Genomic DNA, 20,830 nt, shown 5'->3' with positions numbered 1-20,830 from the left:
AGGTGGTCAAAGGAATACATACAATCACTTCAACAAAGACGTGAATGGTCTTCCGTAGGGAACTGGACTCCAACTGTGGGAGATAGGGAGGATAACCTTCCTCCTCTGGTTTGGAAGACTGGCATAATCCAGAAGCTCCATCCTGGTTGTGACAATATTACTCGTGTGGTCAGTGTAAAGACTAAAACTGGTCTTTTGCGCCGTGCCAGAGTGAAATTGTGTCCATTGCCCAAGGAAGTTGTACATTTGTATGTGTTGTATCTGAGTTTTCTTTTTATTCATTTGTCTGTGATGAGCATAAACACTCGACTTTGATTTTGAGTGTTGAGATCCCCAAAGAGTGGGGAGTATATTGCGGCTTTTGTGTTGGTACTCGCCCGCCGCATTTCATTTTGTTACAGTTGGCATCGTACTGCTGACAGACAGACACTGAACATGGCGACCAGCAGCAGTACACGTGTTTTGGTGTACATAATGTGTAAATATGCAGTGTTTGAATCACCTTGCGAGTGATGCTCGTTTGGGGCAGTCTGGTCCTCCATTTGACTGGTTTCAAAATTGTATTTGTGCGCCTATGGAACTGAACTTTGTTATGTGCGGCCGACATGTTGTTTCGTCGTTCGTAACACCCGGTATGTCCGTGCCATGTCCAGTCGACCCGAGACCGTCACATGAGCTGTGCATACAGAACACAGTTGAATGTCTGAAAAGGCAGGCCGAGAGAAGTTTACGACGTATCCGTGGAAAGAGATACCATCGTCCCTTATGAGTAGGCCGTGTCAGATGTAGCGACAGCCGGGCTGAGTGGCTCACACGGTTAAGGCGCTGGCCTTCTAACCCCAACTTGGCAGGTTCGATCCTGGCTCAGTCCGGTGGTATTTGAAGGTGCTCAAATACGACAGCCCCGTGTCGGTAGATTTACTGGCACGTAAAAGAACTCCTGCGGGACTAAATTCCGGCACCTCGGCGTCTCCGAAGACCTTAAAAAGTAGTTAGAGGGACGTAAAGCAAATAACATTATTATTATTAGATGTAGCGACCAAGGTCTACGCAAAATTCTGTAGATAATACATTGGTCCATACAAGATAGTTCACAACATGAGAACAACGCCTACCAAGTCCAGAGCGTGGACGGAACAAACGAAAGTGTGTATAATGAGGCCAATCTCAAGTTGTATTATCCACCAGAAGATGAGGAACAAGACGAAAATCCGGAGGAGTGTGCGATCGCTCAAGAACCGGAAGAAGAAGAAGAAGAAGGAGGAGTGGGTGACGAGCTCAACGTGACCTAACAGGAGACCTCAGAATCTGATGATGATGACGATGCTTGTTGTTTTAAGGGGTCTAACACCTAGGTCATCGGCCCCTGATTGTACAAAATGAAATGACAAAACAAAAGTTTTAAATCATCCACTGACCAAAAGAAAAAAAAATACATGAAGAATGAATGGCTGGACATGAACCCAAAACAATTAGTGGATCCTACCCAAAAACTAGCAGAAAGAAACAGCGTTACCGACCAAAGGACCACTTCTAAAGTACAATCCTGATGATGATGATGATGATGATGATGATGATGCTTGTTTTCTAAAGGGTTCCAAAATCCAGGTCAATGGCCCCCATAATGGTACATGTCGCTAGTAAAGTAGAACCATGGTATTTGTCATGTTGGGGTACTAATCAAAAGTAGCGAAGACTCGAGGTGTTCCACACATGATGGTACTACTCAAAGTATTGTACTTCGTACAGGTAACGCAGACCTATGGTGTTTCTCACACAATGGTGCCACTCATAGCCAACGCAAACCGATCAGGTTCCTCACCTAGGTATACTAGTCACGGGTACCGGACGGGAGATCGGACAGGATAGACGAAAGCGAGGAGCCTGGCACAAGTAAGTGGAAGAGACTCAGCAAAGGGCCCCGTGGTCGCCAATCCATACTCCCAAGTTGAGAGCCCCTTGGGCACCTTTTAGTCGCCTGTTACGACAGGCAGAGGATATCGCGGGTGTATTCTACATGTGCGTACCCCACCCGCAGGAGGTAGTGGGTTAGGTCCACGAGAGGTATTTTATTTCCCTCAAGTCTGCCGGCAAGCCGGTTAGGGCTCCCTATCCGGCACCCGGGACGCGTCACGTGGGAGTATCACCTCTCCCTCTGCTACGCCAGCGTAGCAGGTTCGTGGCTCAGAATCTGAAGTAAATGGAGGAGAAAATGGTGGAGATGGTGAGGTGCATACCGAGCTAATAACAGGGGAAGAAATGGAAGGAGTCAGAATGAGAAATGTAGTGGCAACGGCAATCCGAGAAAGAAAGGAACTCCACAAGAAAAGGGAATCGAAGCTAGGATCCATATGTCAAGTTGCGGAGGAACTGTTGGAGCTACCTTATGCGCAGGAAATGTTGGAAGTGAGGAAGCAATTATTGGCAATTCGCAAGCAACTGGTTGAATTAGAACGGAGAGAACACGCAGAAATGAAACAAGAAAAACAAGACTTGCTACTAGCCCGTGGTTTTCGAAGGAAAGGGGAAGGAGGCATGGGAAAAGAACGGTTATGGCAAGAGCTAAACAGTTTAGAAAAATCCTTCATTGCATTTCAAGATTTTTCTAAAATTGAACTAATCGGGGCATGCACCAGTTTTCAGTACGAGCTCATTGAAAGAGTATCTTGCCATCAAGTAGATTGGAGAGCCAGTGTTTCGACTGTCCAGCCACGGTAAAAAGGAGTGTGGGTACGCAACTGAGCCAAGTGATAAATTCACAACAGATCTGAACTAACGTCAAAAATACAGAGTGGAGGTCAAGAAAGCAAGGCAAAGATCGAACAATAGTAGAAAGTCTAACCCTAGCCCCCACGACCAGGGGAAGAATTGAATTCAGTACGAGCAATCACAACTGACCAGCCAATGAGGAGGAGGGTCATGTTAATTACCCTTGTGGGATTGGTTAAGGACAAGAGAAACCAAAATGAAGAATATATTGGAAGGAGAAAACCAAAGTGATAAATTTAGCCACACAGAACCGAGAAAGGCACTCCTTAATCCTTAGCCGAATCGTATTCGATATCCGTATGGTATTCGCATTCGTAGTATTATCGACATTAGAATTCTTAGTACTGTCAGTATTAGTATCATTCTTCGGACAGTTTTATTCTTGTTCTCAGATTTTCAGACTCTTGCACATGTGAATCGGCAAGCAAGTTCGTGTTACTTTGGATGCCTCACTTGTACACTCCACTTATTGACTGGTGACGTTCGTATTCACAGAGAGATGCGTTGAGACGCTGTTACATTGTGTGAATATTTAGATATCAATTCACCTCACGTCAGAGAGACGCTTAAGCATTCTGAACCTCACGTCGGCTGAACTGGTAATAAAATTATAATCAGAAAAACAGTCATTCTAGATCAGAGTTATCATTTCACAGCCGAGTCCATCAGAACGTGTCAGATGGTGGAAGGCTGTTATTCACCGCATAAAGTGACAAAACGTGTGCTTGACCGACGTCGAGGTCCAAATCGTGTCCCAAAAGAGGTGAACAGTGTGAGAAATGTTCTGTCGGGCGAGTGCGGCGCGAACGAACGGGTTAGCCCATGAACTGTGAACAGAGGGCGAGAGACAATGTTAGCACCTAAATTTACTACCAGTACAAGTTTTAGGATGCTATATTAGCCACACAAACTCAGGAGCTCAGTTGTACATAGCTCATAAGTTGACCATAAATTTCTAGTGTCACTAGGCTACCAAAGAGACATCATTGCACGATATATCCCGGAGACGCAGCCTCACGAACACTTGACCCTGGACGAAGGCGCGACATTGGAGAACAGCAGCTGGACCAAAGGGAAGATGGAACTGATGTCTGGACATCCTACGCCCACTACCATCGCGGCTTAAACAGGATTGGGCCATCCAATCGAAAGCAAGGAGTGACCTGAGTAGCTAACATACATTTTAATTATGTAGCAATTTACGCAGATATTAATAGGATTTGTAAACAGTCGTTTTAGTTTGTGGAGGCAATCGCCAGTAACGTAAGAGTAAAAGCTAGACACATTTCGTCTTGTTTTGTTCGGAAAATGCATGTCAAATTAATGTGGATAGTTACGTTTCATTCAGTGATGGGTTTCCTTTCTTAATACATGCGCAGACAAGCCTCAAGTATAATGTCAAGTCTAGTGTAATCTAGTAGTACGCATGCTTTGAAATGAATGAGGACATGCGCGACTTTCTCCTGATGCTAGAGAATGAAAGTGATTTTACGTGCATGTTGTCAGTTCCTTGATCCTAATCAAGAGTAGAATCATCGAGAGAAGTCAAAGTGTTAAATAAAATCAGTGAGATATGTTCGTCTGTCAAATATGTGTTGATAAGTTTTAAATTCGTCAGGTAGGAAGGAATCAAGTAGTCAGATGTAAATTCAGCGAATAGGTCATGTTGTAGTAGGAAAAGTTCATACTTACAGGGCATCGTACTTATAGAATGGTGTAACTAAGCGTGGCTGCAATCTTCATTGTAATGACACGATAGTCATCTGGAGACCGATTGTAAGGATGAAGATACTAGCAGGCATAGGAATCTTCGACATTAACAAATTAATGTACAGAAATGCCTTGAGAAGGTTATAGTAAGATTGAGAAGCGTAATGCCTCATGTTATAGAGATTACAGAGCGGGTCTGATCTCCTAGTTTGTAAATGCCGCCAGGGCTAGTGTGGTCGGGTGAAGTGAATAGTTAATATCACAAGGATTGTCATATGCGCATTCATCACCCACAGTTTTATTTAATGAGTTACACAGTGCTTTCCGTAAGTGACCTGGGAAAGGCATAGGCTAAGTTCATTTCAGGGATAGTCATCGTTGGTATGGTCCCCGTCAAATTGCGTCATTATTAGATTATTTACTACAGGTCTACATTGAAAATGTTATTGTCCGCCAAGGGTTGGATTTCTTTATTTGAAGAGCTGTGTTAGTGCACCAGACTGTTTTTTTCCAATTCAGAGGAAGCGAGTATTGATCTGTCTTCGATTCAATGCAGGGGTTTATGACGTGACAGAATGGTTTCACAAGTGGGAAGTACGCGTGTACCGACCAGCGGGCGTGCAGGCGACAAGCTTCTAGAACAGTCACGACCAATTACAAGAGACACTGTGAACCAATGATCGTCTTCAGAAACGACACACACCCCAGCTAAAGCTATAAAACCTCGTGTTCGCATTAAATCCTTGTCTTCTTCTTCCGATTACTGCATATTCTGCGCTGCGCTGCTGACAACGTACTTGCTGTTCATCGGGACAACGTGGAAATTAATTCAGCCTGGTAGACAAAGAATTGACTCTGCTAACTGACTGCATTCATGATAAAGCCTTACGAAGTATACTTCGAAATTATGGATCCAAGTGGATCCAAGTTAAGTTCATTTCTCCACGAGAATATTAAACATTCCAACTGGCGTGTGAAAATTTAAATGCTTTTTGTATTAGTCGCAGCTTAACATTACTGGCACGTGGCGAAGACTCAGTCATCTTCTACAAGATTCAGCGTCTACTGCTGTATCTCCATGACCTGCTAAACATGTAAGGGATTTCTGGCTGGAGAAGGTGACTCACGGGGAATGCCGGAATCGAACTTCAGCTACATTTAAGTACCATTTTTAACTGTCTGATATCTTTCTCATCTATGTAAAAGTAGATGATCTTTCTTCCCTAGATCGTAGTCCTATTAGTTCTTGCAGTAGTTTGAGTTATTTCCATTTTCATTCTCAAGGTGTCATGGTAGTTGAGTTACATGTGTGACTGAAATTTGAGATCTATAAGACTAGTTGTTGTAGTCGTTCTTTTGAATGAATTCTCAAATATAGGATTTAGACATGTAAAAGTCACTGACCACGTGATAAACTTCACTTGCTTAGATGTGATATTTGAAATATCGTGATATAGTGTATCCAATTTTGTAAAATAGTATCGAATTGAGTGTCATCTAAGTTTACTTGCAATTTTTGAGGATCGTGTCATCTGATTTCACGACATTTCAGGAGGACTGATAGACCTAATAATCACTAATAACAATTCAAACAGAAGACCGGGTTTAAATGTAACTTAATGGTCGTGAGCTATAAATTAACTTAGAACTTTCTCGTGTATGATAACTGAAGAGCTCTGTTCAAAATTGCACCTGGAATATTGGTGATCCTGCGGGATATTAATTGAATAATTTGTTGCTTGTGTCTTTGGAACAATTACAGTAACGTGGAACACGTGTTGAATATATAATAATAAAGTGATTAAGGCTCCCGAACGCTATACTTGCGACTTGTAACCCATGTGATGGTAATGATTCATGAATTCTATTAGAATCTTCAAGTTAATTTCTGAAATTTAGATGGATCTACGTTGTTCTTTAAAGACTATTTCAGCTAAAGTGATAACACTAATTTGATCACTAGCCACTAATTGAGTTGATAATGTTACCGGACAAGAGTTCATCTACCGAATCTTATTGAGGTGACCATGTAAAAGTGATTAATTCATTATGTCGGGATTCGTTGTAAATATTGTGTACATAAAATACGTGTTACCCTTGTGTGAATGTAGTTAGGAATATTTTCATGTTTTCAATTGCTCATTGTGCTTTAATCTGGTCGTGCGTACATCGCGACGATACAGATTATGTCAGCGTTGATTTGCCATGATAATTTATTTGGTGAACCTTAAGGAACAGTTTGCTGAGAATAACGTCAAGTAAGACTAGATTAGGATTTAATTTTTATTTAATGCTGATTTAGACGAAAGATCGTCCAGTACATTTTTGCAAAGGCAAGCAATGTATTAATAAGTCTTCAACTAATTCACAAGTGGTTATAATAAATTTTTCAGTGCATTTATATTTAATTTTTTGAAGGATTTCAAACTAATTTCTAAAACTTTAAATACTGTGCAAATAGAAAATAATGTCTACAAACGACATAATTAATTTTGAGTTAAGGAGGTAATGAGTAACAATGATAATAATTAAATAAATAATTGATTTGACAAGTGTGTCATGATTAGAGTGAGAGTTATCTAATGGAATATATCAATTTGTGAACATGATCACATGATAATCGAAGTAAATGTTACCCAGATAATTTGCTGAAAATTAATAATATTAAATTAATTAATTAATCATGAGCTAACGTTGACCACATGTTAAAGTTCTAATGAATTAATGGAAAATCGAGCTAAAATTTTGTAACTGAAATAATAGATGAGATAGATGCCAGCTGATTTCTTTTTGTAAATGCAATTATGAATTTTAGGAGGCTCAGGTTATATTTTCATGTAAAAATTTAATTTATTTGATTTCAGAGCCTAACCGTTGTCTGCAAGGACGAACATCATTTTGTTCTTTGTAATTTAATACTGGAAGACAAGAAAACATGAAAGCACATATGTATTCAAGTTCAGCAAGGATATTTTGTTTGTTTTAATAAATGCTTATGTTAATAAATGTCAGAACGTTGCTTTAAATTTATTTTTATGCTTGGTTGTCACCCCTTTCTCTTAAATGCCTCTAGAAAACAGAAAGCCCTGAACGAACGGTCCCCCTTGGGATCTCTCGCTCATTGGCTTGGCTTACCTCGGCAATAAAAGGGGGCAGTATAAATGACAGGAGAACAGTGTTCATGGCTGAATATTAATATTATGCATTTTGGTTTGTGTGTGGGGAAGTGACATTATGTTTTCAGGTATTGTGTGTGAGTCATGTATTTGTTGTAAATAATGTGTGTCCATGGTAAATTGAAATCCAAGTGAGGGATGATATAAGTGATTTGATAATGTTGTTTGTGCATAAAAAATTAATTAGTGCGATTCATTTCACCAAGCATTAGACTTAGTGATAGTCATACCCTAAATATTTACATAGAGGTCGGATAGGATTTCACCACAATGTTTTGTGTGCATGGCATTTAGCTACTCACACCATTTAACGAGAAATAAAACACAAGCACAGTTTTGGCTTCGCATCAGCATTAAGGAATTTAAATCCAAGAGTGTGAATGGGAATCTTCATGCTAATTACGTAAAGGACTTTGGGCGTTCATATACCAATGAGTTTCACAATTATTGAATCAAGGGATGTGGTTTATTTTGCTTGACTGTCTGTTTGCTTCTTTTGAATAAATTAGGATCTGCTGCCCATTATTCAGTAGGTAGCTTCACCCATCATACAATGTCCGTTTAGCGAAGTATATGTTCGCAAAATCTGTAATAGTGGTGAAAGTTAGGACCAGACACGCCTGAGTGGCTGGCTACTTGGGGCATCACCAGATTTTAGATATTGGTGGCTATATGGGGACAATACTTAGCTCACTACAGATCAGTTGGTAGTCCGTATCATCAAAAAATCCCCAGAAAACCTGCAAACTCCTAACAGATATCCTGAATTCAAGGTTGGTTATGATTTAGTTTATTATGGATTTGACGCCCCTACCTTCTCACTTGGAGCAGAAAACGGCCTTATGATGCTTCCATTCCTATTAACTTCCATATCTTCCCCATACTTACCAATCAGCCTGCCATATCCTTCAGTTCGATTATCAACTTTTGGACAAGTTGGCCGTGCGGTTAGGGGCGTGCAGCTGTGAGCTTGCATCCAGGAGATAGTGGGTTTGAACCCAACTGTCAGCAGCCCACAAAATGGTTTTCTGTGGTTTCCCATTTTCACACCAGGCTGTACCTTAATTAAGGCCAAAACCACATCCTTCCCACACCTAGGCCTTTCCTGCCCCATTTGTGTTGGTGTGACGTAAAGCAAATAGAAGAAAATGTCCAACCCTCACATTAAAATTGCCCATTAGAACTATCCTATCCTTGCTGTTGACCCAGACTACGATGTTATTCAATGCTTCATAAAACTTGTCAACTTCATACTCACCTGCACCCTCACATGTTCAGTACATTGAGACAATTCTCATCCTAATTCCTGCAATTGCCATATCTACCCACATCAGGCGCATCCTCTTTGCTGACTCAGCCAGTTCTACTTTCTTTCTTCCAAAGGTCCCATTAATATGAAGGGTTTTCCAGTTGATACAAGACGCGACCTTGAGCGCATGAACCACACCTGGAAGCATCTGTCTGGTGAGTGAGAAATGCTGCATACAATCATACCTCACAGCCTCCCGAATTGCAAGGCTACATTGTTGGCCTTTCTGATACTAAAATCTCTTTATCGAGGATTGTGCAACATTGTAAAATGAAAGGCCTCAACACTAGTAAGCCCTCTGTAGTTAATGTGATGAAACTGTATCAGAATGGTTTCCCGCCAGAAACAACAACTTTGAGAACACTTCTGCAGAAGAGAGTTTGACCCTCCAGTACTCCGGACATCATCAAGAAGGTAAAGGCTGCTGTCCTGAAGGAAAATCCACCAACTTCACAAAACCTTGTCAGCCACTCAAGCACATCTACTGCATAATTCAAGAAGATCTGAACATGGTAAGTGGCATACAGCACATGGACATGCTTTGAAAGCAAGGCACGGCCAAGAGTGGTTCCCTAATGCCAGGAAATTATATGAAAACAACCTAGCAGAGGTAAGTGGTAGTCAGTTGTTACCCTGGATGAAGCTTTGGTTTATTAGTATGACTCCAACAAGCCCCAGGCAATTTACTACCACCCAAAAGGCCAAAAGGGGCACTCACATTTCATAAATGAAAACAAAGAATACTAGGAGGTTCATGGTAGCGGCAGGGTAAACTCAGAATCCTGAGACTGTCGAGAAAGGTGAAGACCAATGCTACATGGACCTCTATTTCAATGAAAATACCTCTTGGCTGTACAGTGAGAATTCTTCAAATGTCTGGATCCACACAGATAAAACATCCAGTCGTACTGACTGATCAACGGTCACCTAATGTGAGATAAAAGAAGCAGAGATGGGTGCCCCTGTCATACCATTTATTGACACTGTCAAATCCCCGGATGCTTCCCCAATGGATTTCTGTCTTTGGTCTCCTGAAAAGAGGGCTTTCTTCTAAATGTCCTGCAACTGTTGCGGATCTTTAGAAAGTGTGCAAGGAGGTATGGGACAATATTTCTCTTCCTGTACTCTGCCAAATACCTCTACAGTGGAAAATTAGATATAGGGCAATAGTCCGTTTCCGTGGCTATCATATCAAGTGCAATTGGGTTTGGAGAAAAGGAATCGCCTAGGACTAAAGGTACGTCAAAACCGTCCAAACTTAAGCAATGCAAAGCTCCATATAGATATCACCCCATCAAATTCCATTTCATTTGCCAATGTTTTCCAAGGAGCATGCTCATAATTTCAATGTTCCAACAAGATGGGACTCCATCTTGCCAGTGACAGAAGTTGTATTGCTACCTGGACGAGTAACGACCAGGATGCTGGATTGGACTGAGTACTGAGGACGGCCTGGTGGTGTTTGTATATTCTTCTAGGTTGCATAAGTTTTTGTATGGCAGGGACATATTTAAGGCACTCCTTACAAAACACTACTGGGTACTTACAATTGTAAGGACACTAATTTCAAAAATTGCTCCAACTGCTCCACCCAGGAGCGCTGTCAACGTTGGCAACAATTTATGATCTTCCTGAGCAAGCCATACGTTGATCAACTAGAAGAGTACAAAGAAACATCACTCGCTACTATACGTATCTATTAAATTTGTTTTTCAGTGACTTCCAAGAACTGTTGGACATCCTGGTTGTTTTTCATGCAAATAAATCAGAAAAACTCAGCAGAACTGTTCAGAGTTAGCTTAATGTAGCTCTGACCTTGGAGATGGCTGTACATCTTCTACCTGCCAGTAAAAAATTTCAAATCATGAAATAAACAAATTCATATATAAATTACAGATATCTTAAACAGTAAAAAATAAATTGAGTGGAAGTAGAGGAATACAACATGAGAAAAAAAAAAAAAAAAAAAACTAAACACTTTCAAAAAGTCACAACAAAAATTTCCCTCGATGATAACACAGGCCCATTATACTGTATAGTGAACTGGAAGAATGAATTATACAAATTGACAGTCAATGTCATAAAATTTAGTCAATCAAGAGAAAACATGAGCAAAAATCTATAATTAGAAAACTCCCCATATACACAGCAATACAACTCCCAGCCAGTGAGAAAAGTAGCAGTATATTACCATCAAATATTCTGTAATGTCACTGTCAGTAGTTTTACCGAATGAACATGATGACCATGGCAGTGAATGGATCCAGAATCAGCACTTAGTTTCAGGTGATGATATCTCAAAGTCACTGAGGATCTTACTGGAGCCCTGTAGGTAAGATGAGGGCACACATTCTCTAAAGCACAGGGCCTTCTCAGTCAATTTACACTGAAAATAATTAGTGCTAAGTAAAAGATCTTTAAAATACCCATGGGGAAAAATCAATAATCCAAGGTTCTAATTTCAAAAACTACCCACCATTTCCAATAACAATGAATGACATCCAGCATGCCATAACACACACCTTATGACCATTTACATCTACATCATACCTGCCAGATTACCATCTAGATGTATCGTGCTACGAAACATCTGACAAAGTAGCTTTTAAAACTTGGAGAGTTGATGCCCCTTGTTATGTAACAAACATTATTCCATGTCAAATATTTCATAACTTATAGATCTGAAAATCTTTTGGAATATCACTTAAATTCCGATCACTATAAAGTAATCAGGAGTGATACTTACGAAGGATGTGCCTTCAAGCCAGACAGGTTCCTCCTTGACCTCTATTTCCTGGTCCATTTTACACAACAACAGATATCTTTTTATGGAAATGAGCCAAAAATTACTTCCACTGTCTTTTACTGAAAAAAAAGGTACAGGAATTATATTATTATCAAATCAAATCAAATCAAATCAAATCAAAATCTCTTTATTTGCAAATGAGGTGTTTACCTCGGTGGCAAATGGTACACTAAAATACATTATTGTCAAGCACTAAATATTAAATTAACAAGAGAATAAAATTTTCCTATAATACAATATTATATAATTTACGCTAACAATTTTTTCTATTAAACACACAGCTCATCCTTAATAAATTTACATTGTTCACAAAATTCTACTTGTATCTCCTGTACTACTTACAAAAATAATCATCTGATATACAGTATGTGGAATTACTTCAAATGATACTGTGCAACTGGTATAAGATTAAAATTTACATTGCATTTATTTACTTTTTCTTTTCTTTACCCATTCTGGAACCTAAGTAGCATATCGACCTGCTGCGTCTTAACCAGAGCCCCTTTTACCACCACTTTTCAGAGTTCCTGAAGGGCCTTCACAGCTACCGTAGCAGTCCCAGGGTCCTCGAAGTCCCCACTGTACTTCACCCCTACAGGCAGTCCCCTACTTTGGCTGTCCAAACTCCTTAGACCAGGGGATGGAATTAATTTATTCACACACATTTTTTATTTACATTAACCTGCACTGGTCGAATGCCCTCTAACATTTCATTTATTTTCTCTGTTGCTGTTTATTCTCTTCTTGAATATCTGTACAGATTTTGGAAAAGGATCAAACACTACCCCTGGTAAACTGTTCCACTCCTTCACACCCTTCCCAATGAATGAAAATTTACCCCAATCGCTTCGGCTAAAATTCCTTCTAATTTTATATTTGTGGTCAGTCTTGCCGATATAATTATTTTCCAACTGAAGCCCCTCACGGATATCTCCCCATGCTGCTTCTCCTGTATAGGCTCTATATAAACCTATAAGTCTAGTTTTCTCCCTTCTCTTACTTAAAGTTTCCCACCCTAGTTTCTTTAACATTTCTGACACACTACTCTTTCTCCTGAAATCCCCTGTTACAAATCTTGCTGCTTTCCTCTGCACACTATCTATTTCTTTTCTTAGGTATTCTTGGTGAGGATCCCAAACAATGTTTGCATATTCCAATAATGGACGAACCATACTTAAGTAACTTTTCTCTTTTAATTCTTTGTTGCATCCTTTAAGTAGCCTCATTATGACATGTAACGATCTGTATGCTTTCCCAACAATGTCATCCACATGACCCTTCCAGTGCAAATTACTTACAAATCTTACACCTAAGTATTTGCACTTGCCATCTTTTGGGATAACTACCCCATCCAAAGTATATTCAAATTCAGTTTTAAAACTCCTGTTTGTAAATGTTGTAACAGTTGATTTGCCTCCATTAACCTTCATATTATTCTCTTCAACCCATTGTTGGATACTCTCAAGGTCTCTTTGTAATTCTGAACAATCCTCAATGTTGTTTATTTCCCTATAAACAATTATGTCATCTGCATACAATCTTATTTTTGATGTTATATTGTTCCCTAAATCATTTACGTATATTAAGAAAAGTAACGGACCGATTATACTACCCTGTGCAATTCCCTTCCAAACTTTCTCTTCCTGCGATACGTTAATTCCTACTGTGACTTTCTGAACCCTTGAATTTAGAAATGTTTTTACCCAACGTGTAACCCTTACGTCCAATCCTATTCCCTCCAATTTCTTTAATAATATTCCATGTTCCACTCTATCAAAGGCTTCGGAAAGATCTATGGCTATGCAATCTAACTGGCCTCCTGAATCTAACTGATCTGATATGTCCTGCTGAAATCCCACCAGTTGTGCCTCACAAGAAAATTTCTTTCTAAATCCATACTGGCTCCTCATGAACCAATTTTTATCATCACATATCCCTCGGATGTACTTTGACATTAAACTCTCCAGTATTTTACTAACTATACTGGTCAGGCTGATTGGTCTGTAGTTCTCTGGTTTCCTTTTATCATCCTTTCCTTTATAAATTGGTATTATTATAGATTCCTTCCATTCCTTTGGTATTACACTATTATTTATGACATAGTTAAAGAGAAATCTTAAATACGGCACTATGTACCACCCCATTGTCTTTACCACCTCCCCAGTAATTTGATCACTTTCTGCTGCTTTTCCTTGCTGAAGCAGTTGGATTTCTCTGAAATATCTTCATTTGTGAACGAGAAGCTTCTTGTTTCCCTCTGTAACTTCTGTTTCGGTTTCCAACTCTTGATAATCATCTACTGAATCTCTAAATTCCCTACTAAAGAGGTTTGCTTTCTCAGTATCTGTTAAATAGTGTTCACCCCCTTCCCCCACCATTGTAGGAATTTGGATTCCTTTTCCTTTTTGATTCCTGATATATGAATACAGCCTTTTCCATTTCCCTTTGTGGTCATTACGCTCTTGAAGAATGCCATTCATATAATTCTCTTTTGCTTCCTTTTTCACTCTATTCAGTTCCCTCATTAGCTGTTTTCTACTTTCTCTACTCTCCCTACCTTCCTTCATTTTCCTGTTTACTATTCTACATTTTCTTTTTAATTTTCTTATTTCCCTTGTATAATAAACAGGGTCTGAGGTCATTTTACCCTTCTTAACAGGTACAAATCTCTTCTCTCCTTCCCAAACGATTCCTTTGAATTTAGCCCAAAGTGTATCCACATTACTCCCTTCGCTTATCCAACAACTGAATTGTGATTTAAGGTAAGTCCCAAATTCATCAACTTTAGTTTTTCTGTACAATTTCTTGCCTTGTGTGACCCTCTTATTAAGCCTTTTTGGAACCAGTCCTACATCCATTATTACAGCCTTATGGTCACCTATTCCTTCAATTACCTCAGTTTTATCAACAATTTCCCATGGTTTAACCAAGAATACATCTAGTAAGTTATTGAGACGAGTCGGTTCTTGTACTACTTGTGTAAATCCTCCGTCCCAAATTAACTTATTTGCCAGTTTCTGTTCATGGGCTTCACTTGCAGCTCCATTCCATTCAACCTCAGGCAAGTTTAGATCCCCCCTAATTATTACCACATCATTATTATTGTTTTTATGAGTATAATCTATTATTTTCTCAAATATTTCCATGTCTCTTTCCGCTCTTCCAGGCCTGTATGTTCCTATAATTCCCACCTCCTTCATATTATCACAAATTAATTTTATCCCTAATATTTCATCCCTTTCATCGGTAAACCATTCATGTGAACAATATGTTTCCTTCACCAGAATAAACACTCCCCCTCCCTTTTTATCTCCTCGGTCTCTACGATAGACTGTGTACCCTTCTGAAAATACTTCTCTATTACCCACCCCTTCTCTCAATCACGATTCCACTCCTATCACCACATCAGTCTCATAAGATTCCATCAATGTACTGAATTTTAACTGTTTATTTACTACACTCTGACAGTTTACCAAGAGCAATCTCAGACCCCCTTCCTCCCTAAAAATTGACTGTTGCAATTGGGTAACTTGAAATTCCTTAATTTCCTGAGTTTCATTTTCTATTTGGCAGAGCCAACTTGAAGTACAGCTGGCTCTTTCTACTAGTTTTCCTGGTCAGTATTATAACTCAAGGGAGTTGCCTTTTTTACAGTACATATTTTATGATTAATAAAATCTAGAACAATATTTGCTATCTTTCGTTTACCTGAATTGTTTAGATGAAGGCCATGCTTTGTGTAACAGTGTCTCTCGAAACTGCTGCTATCAATTACCTGTGTATTACGAAAATGTTTACAAATTTTAACCATATCTGTATTAACTTTGTCCACTTCAATGTTCACACATGAGTCTCTAATCAAATCATGCCTGTGGGGCACGTTCACTACAAAGATGTTAGTGTGAGTCAGCTTACCTAGTGTACATTTAAGTTCAGGAATAACATTCTTAGCGTCGTTGTGAGCTACGTCGTTCGTCCCGCCGATGATCACTACTGCATCACGACTTCTGAGATTTCTTGCCGCCTGCTCCGTATTTTCCAATACCTTCTTCATTGGGGCCCCAGGATAGATGACTGCCGATGCTGCAATATCTTCATTGACCATTTTCTCTGCAATTCCCCTCGCCTGGCTATCACCAAATATAAGAATGTTCGACACTTTCGCCGGTGCACTGTGTGGGATTTTAGGCCTAACTTTGCCGCTTCTCGCAACGGATTTTGCGCTATACGTTTGACTGCTTCCTATACGGATACCTTGCGTATCGCTTACTTCCCTCAGGGCTGAAAATCTATTTTTGGTGTCAATTACAAAGTTGTCCTTATTAAACTGTACACTTTTCCTCCTAGAATCTGAAGCAACTTGACACCACATGCTAGAATTCTCGGAGCCACCTGAGTTCTGAGTGTTTACTGGTACCGGTACTTTCGATTCCAGTAAACGGACCTTCTCCTTTAAAATCTCATTCTCCGCTTTTAATGCTTGTAAATCCTGTTGCAATAAAGAGAAAATTACAAGTACATTATCATTACCTCCATCCTCCAAGTAATGAGACGCCAGCGATTCGTTGACCGTTGTAGGCCTAGGTTTGCTACCGCTATTCAAATTGCTCTCGCCACAGCTAACACAAGTCCAAGTATCTTCATTTTTAGCAAAACCAGCACTACAATTACACTCAAAATGGTACCAAATTAAACACTTTTCACACTGGATACCATTCTTCACTCGCTTCTTGTTTACACCACATTTATTCCCGATTATTTCGCAAGAGAACCGGAAGCTATCTTCACTTACATCCTTCGCTGATGCCATCTTGTATTATTATTATTATTATTATTATTATTATTATTATTATCAAGCCAACATTTTTATACCTGGGCCAATGACCTTCGATGTTAGGCTCCTTTAAACAAAACGCGTCATCATCATTTATAGACCAACAAATTAACCAAGCAGGTCTGTAGTTCTCCATTACCATCAACGTTTTTATCCCAGCCACAAAACTCAGTCTTCCATGGAAATCAAATCACAGGGACAAGGCTGTTGTTTCACACATCCGACATGCACACCCTGGGACTGAACCATGGGCATCTTGGTGAGAAGACAGTGCCAATGCCAATACACTATCAGTGCCCCCCCACCTCAGGTCTGTAGACTAGTTTCATACAGATGTCAATCTTACCATCTCCTGCACTACACTGCAAGTTTGTCTAGTTTGATACATATCTCCATAAGAATTAATTGTGTCTAGGTTCTGGCTAGTGAATACAGTTCAGAACGTATTAATATTTAAACTATTATAAACTATCATTTACTTATCTACACACTTATACACAGAAACACAAGCAAATGTTTAAAGAAAAGAACATATCCTCTTCTTCAGCTTATTACTAAAACACATGTATCAAATACCATTTTTAAAATGAACTATGTGCTGACAGATTGTGAACAAACTGAAAATACTACAATGTTAGAAAATTCAAACATGAAAATCCTTTCATATCATATCCCCGTTCTATGAAATGTCTGTGTATCAAAACCTTACTTAAAGTGATCCATGTGCCAACAGTTTGTGGACAAAGTGACAATACATTTTTTTTCTAGTTGCTTTACGTCGCACTGACACAGACAGGTCTTACAGCGATGATGGGACAGGGAATGACTAGGAGTTGGAAGGAAGCGGCCGTGGCCTTAATTAAGGTACAGCCCCAGCATATGCCTGGGGTGAAATTGGAAACCACGGAAAACCATTTTCAGGGCTGCCGACAGTGGGGTTCGAACCTACTATTTGCCGAATACTGGATACTGGCCGCACTTAAGCGACTGAAGCTATCGAGCTCGGTGGGTGACATTACAACAATGTTAAAAACTGAAATATGAACATTTATATTTATATGTCCCAAATTTATGAAATATCTGCATATGATTTAATGAAATACAGCAGCTTGACTGTTGATCCATTGTACTTAAATGTGGCATTATTATGCTCTTTCATAGTCCCACAGGTTTGGTGTTGAGACCATCTGCTACAATTACAATATCTTAACGGAAGTAAATCTTTAAATATGTAGATCGAGCCCGCCAGGTTAAAATGAGTTTTTCATTTCTCGGTAAGAAAAGAGAAATGAACTAAAATTTAATGGTATTTAAGGTAACCATGCTGAGTTGAGAAACAAATATTACGATAAAAAGTATCATACATAAGATGCAAAAATCTTGTGGGTGTGTGGGCACTATGAGTACAAAGAGCAGACTGGCTAGCTACTGAGTTGAACAACTAGAGGGTAGTGCACGATATAGTGACATTGAAATCTGTATCAAACTAGTCTACAGACCTGCAGGGTAATGCAGGATATGGTCACCATATCCTGCAATACCCTGCAAGTCTAATGACTAGTTTGATAAGGACCTCCATGTCACTATATCCTGTGCTACCCTGCAGGTCTGCAGGTTAGTTTGATAAAGACCTCCATGACACCATATCCTCTGCTACCCTCCACTTATGTAGACCAGTATGATATAGATTTCCATGTCACCATATCCTGCAGGTCTGTAGATTAGTTTGAACAAACCTCAAAGTCACCATATCCTGCACTTCCTGCAGGTCTGTAGACTAGTTTGATACAGATCTCCATGTCACCATATCCTGCACTACCCTGCAGGTCTGCAGACTAGTTTGATACAGATCTCCATGTCACCATATCCTGCACTACCCTGCAGGTCTGTAGACTAGTTTCATACAGATCTCCATGTCACCATATCCTGCACTAACCTGCAGGTCTGTAGACTAGTTTGATACAGATCTGTATGTCACCATATCCTGCAGGTCTGTAGACTAGCTTAATATATATCACCATGTCACCATATCCTGCAGGTCTGTAGACTAGCTTAATATATATCACCATGTCACCATATCCTGCAGGTCTGTAGACTACTTTGATACAGATCTCCATGTCACTATATCCTGCACTACCCTGCAGGTCTGTAGACTAGTTTGATACAGATCTCCATGTCACCATATCCTGCGCTACCCTGCAGGTCTGTAGACTAGTTTGATACAGATCTCCATGTCACCATATCCTGCACTACCCTGCAGGTCTGTAGACTAGTTTCATACAGATCTCCATGTCACCATATCCTGCACTAACCTGCAGGTCTGTAGACTAGTTTGATACAGATCTGTATGTCACCATATCCTGCACTACCCTGCAGGTCTGTAGACTAGCTTAATATATATCACCATGTCACCATATCCTGCAGGTCTGTAGACTAGCTTAATATATATCACCATGTCACCATATCCTGCAGGTCTGTAGACTACTTTGATACAGATCTCCATGTCACTATATCCTGCACTACCCTGCAGGTCTGTAGACTAGTTTGATACAGATCTCCATGTCACCATATCCTGCACTACCCTGCAGGTCTGTAGACTAGTTTCATACAGATCTCCATGTCACCATATCCTGCACTACCCTGCAGGTCTGTAGACTAGTTTGATACAGATCTCCATGTCACCATATCCTGTACTACCCTGCAGGTCTGTAGACTAGTTTCATACAGATCTCCATGTCACCATATCCTGCAGGTCTGTAGACTAGCTTAATATATATCACCATGTCACCATATCCTGCAGGTCTGTAGACTACTTTGATACAGATCTCCATGTCACTATATCCTGCACTACCCTGCAGGTCTGTAGACTAGTTTGATACAGATCTCCATGTCACCATATCCTGCACTACCCTGCAGGTCTGTAGACTAGTTTCATACAGATCTCCATGTCACCATATCCTGCACTAACCTGCAGGTCTGTAGACTAGTTTGATACAGATCTGCATGTCACCATATCCTGCAGTACCCTGCAGGTCTGTAGACTAGCTTAATATATATCACCATGTCACCATATCCTGCAGGTCTGTAGACTAGCTTAATATATATCACCATGTCACCATATCCTGCAGGTCTGTAGACTAGTTTGATACAGATCTCCATGTCACCATATCCAGCACTACCCTTCAGGTCTGTAGACTAGTTTGATACCGAACTCCATGTCACCATATCCTGCAGGTCTGTAGAGTAGTTTGATACAGATCTCCATGTTACCATATCCTGCAGGTCTGTAGACTAGTTTGATACAGATCTCCATGTTACCATATCCTGCAGGTCTGTAGACTAGTTTGATACAGATCTCCATGTCACCATATCCTGCACTACCCTGCAAGTCAGTAGACTAGTTTGATACAGATCTCCATGTCACCATATCCTGCAGGTCTGTAGACTAGTTTGATACAGATCTCCATGTCACCATATCCTGCAGGTCATTAGACTAGTTTGGTACAGATCTCCATATCACCATATCCTGCAGGTCTGTAGACTAGTTTGATACAGATATCCATGTCACCATATCCTGCAGGTCTGTAGACTAGTTTGATACAGATCTCCATGTTACCATATCCTGCAGGTCTGTAGACTAGTTTGATACAGATCTCCATGTCACCATATCCTGCAGGTCTGTAGACTAGTTTGATACAGATCTCCATGTTACCATATCCTGCAGGTCATTAGACTAGTTTGATACAGATCTTCATGTCATATCCTGCAGGTCATTAGACTAGTTTGATACAGATCTCCATGTCACCATATCATGCAGGTCTGTAGACTAGTTTGATACAGATATCCATGTCACCATATCCTGCACTACCCTGCAGGTCTGTAGACTAGTTTGATACACATATCCATGTCACCATATCCTGCACTCCACTGCAGGTCATTAGACTAGTTTGATACAGATCTCCCTGTCATATCCTGCAGGTCATTAGACTAGTTTGATACAGATATCCATGTCACCATATCCTGCACTACCCTGCAGGTCTATAGACTCGTTTGATACAGATCTCCATGTCGTGTCCTGCAGGTCATTAGACTAGTTTGATACAGATATCCATGTCACCATATCCTGCACTACCCTGCAGTTCAATAGACTTGTTTGGTACAGATCTCCATATCACCATATCCTGCATTACCCTGCAGGTCTGCAGACTAGTTTAATATAGATCTGC

At 40.0% G+C, this 20,830-nt stretch overlaps 1 protein-coding gene across 1 annotated transcript in view; it reads right to left on the bottom strand.

Moving 5' to 3' along the window:
• LOC137501077 (gastrula zinc finger protein XlCGF17.1-like) overlaps nucleotides 1-20,830 on the bottom strand; it is an 86,942-nt gene that overhangs the window by 48,685 nt on the left and 17,427 nt on the right. Inside the window, exon 2 of the mRNA XM_068227993.1 lies at nucleotides 11,711-11,829. Within this exon, the coding sequence (XP_068084094.1) occupies nucleotides 11,711-11,767 (57 nt within the window). The 5' untranslated portion in view covers nucleotides 11,768-11,829. The remainder of the gene's footprint in view (nucleotides 1-11,710; nucleotides 11,830-20,830) is intronic.

The sequence above is a fragment of the Anabrus simplex genome, chromosome 5 (assembly GCF_040414725.1).
Source record: "Anabrus simplex isolate iqAnaSimp1 chromosome 5, ASM4041472v1, whole genome shotgun sequence".
Classification (NCBI taxonomy): Eukaryota; Metazoa; Arthropoda; class Insecta; order Orthoptera; family Tettigoniidae; genus Anabrus; species Anabrus simplex.
This window is presented reverse-complemented; position numbering and strand designations above follow the sequence as displayed.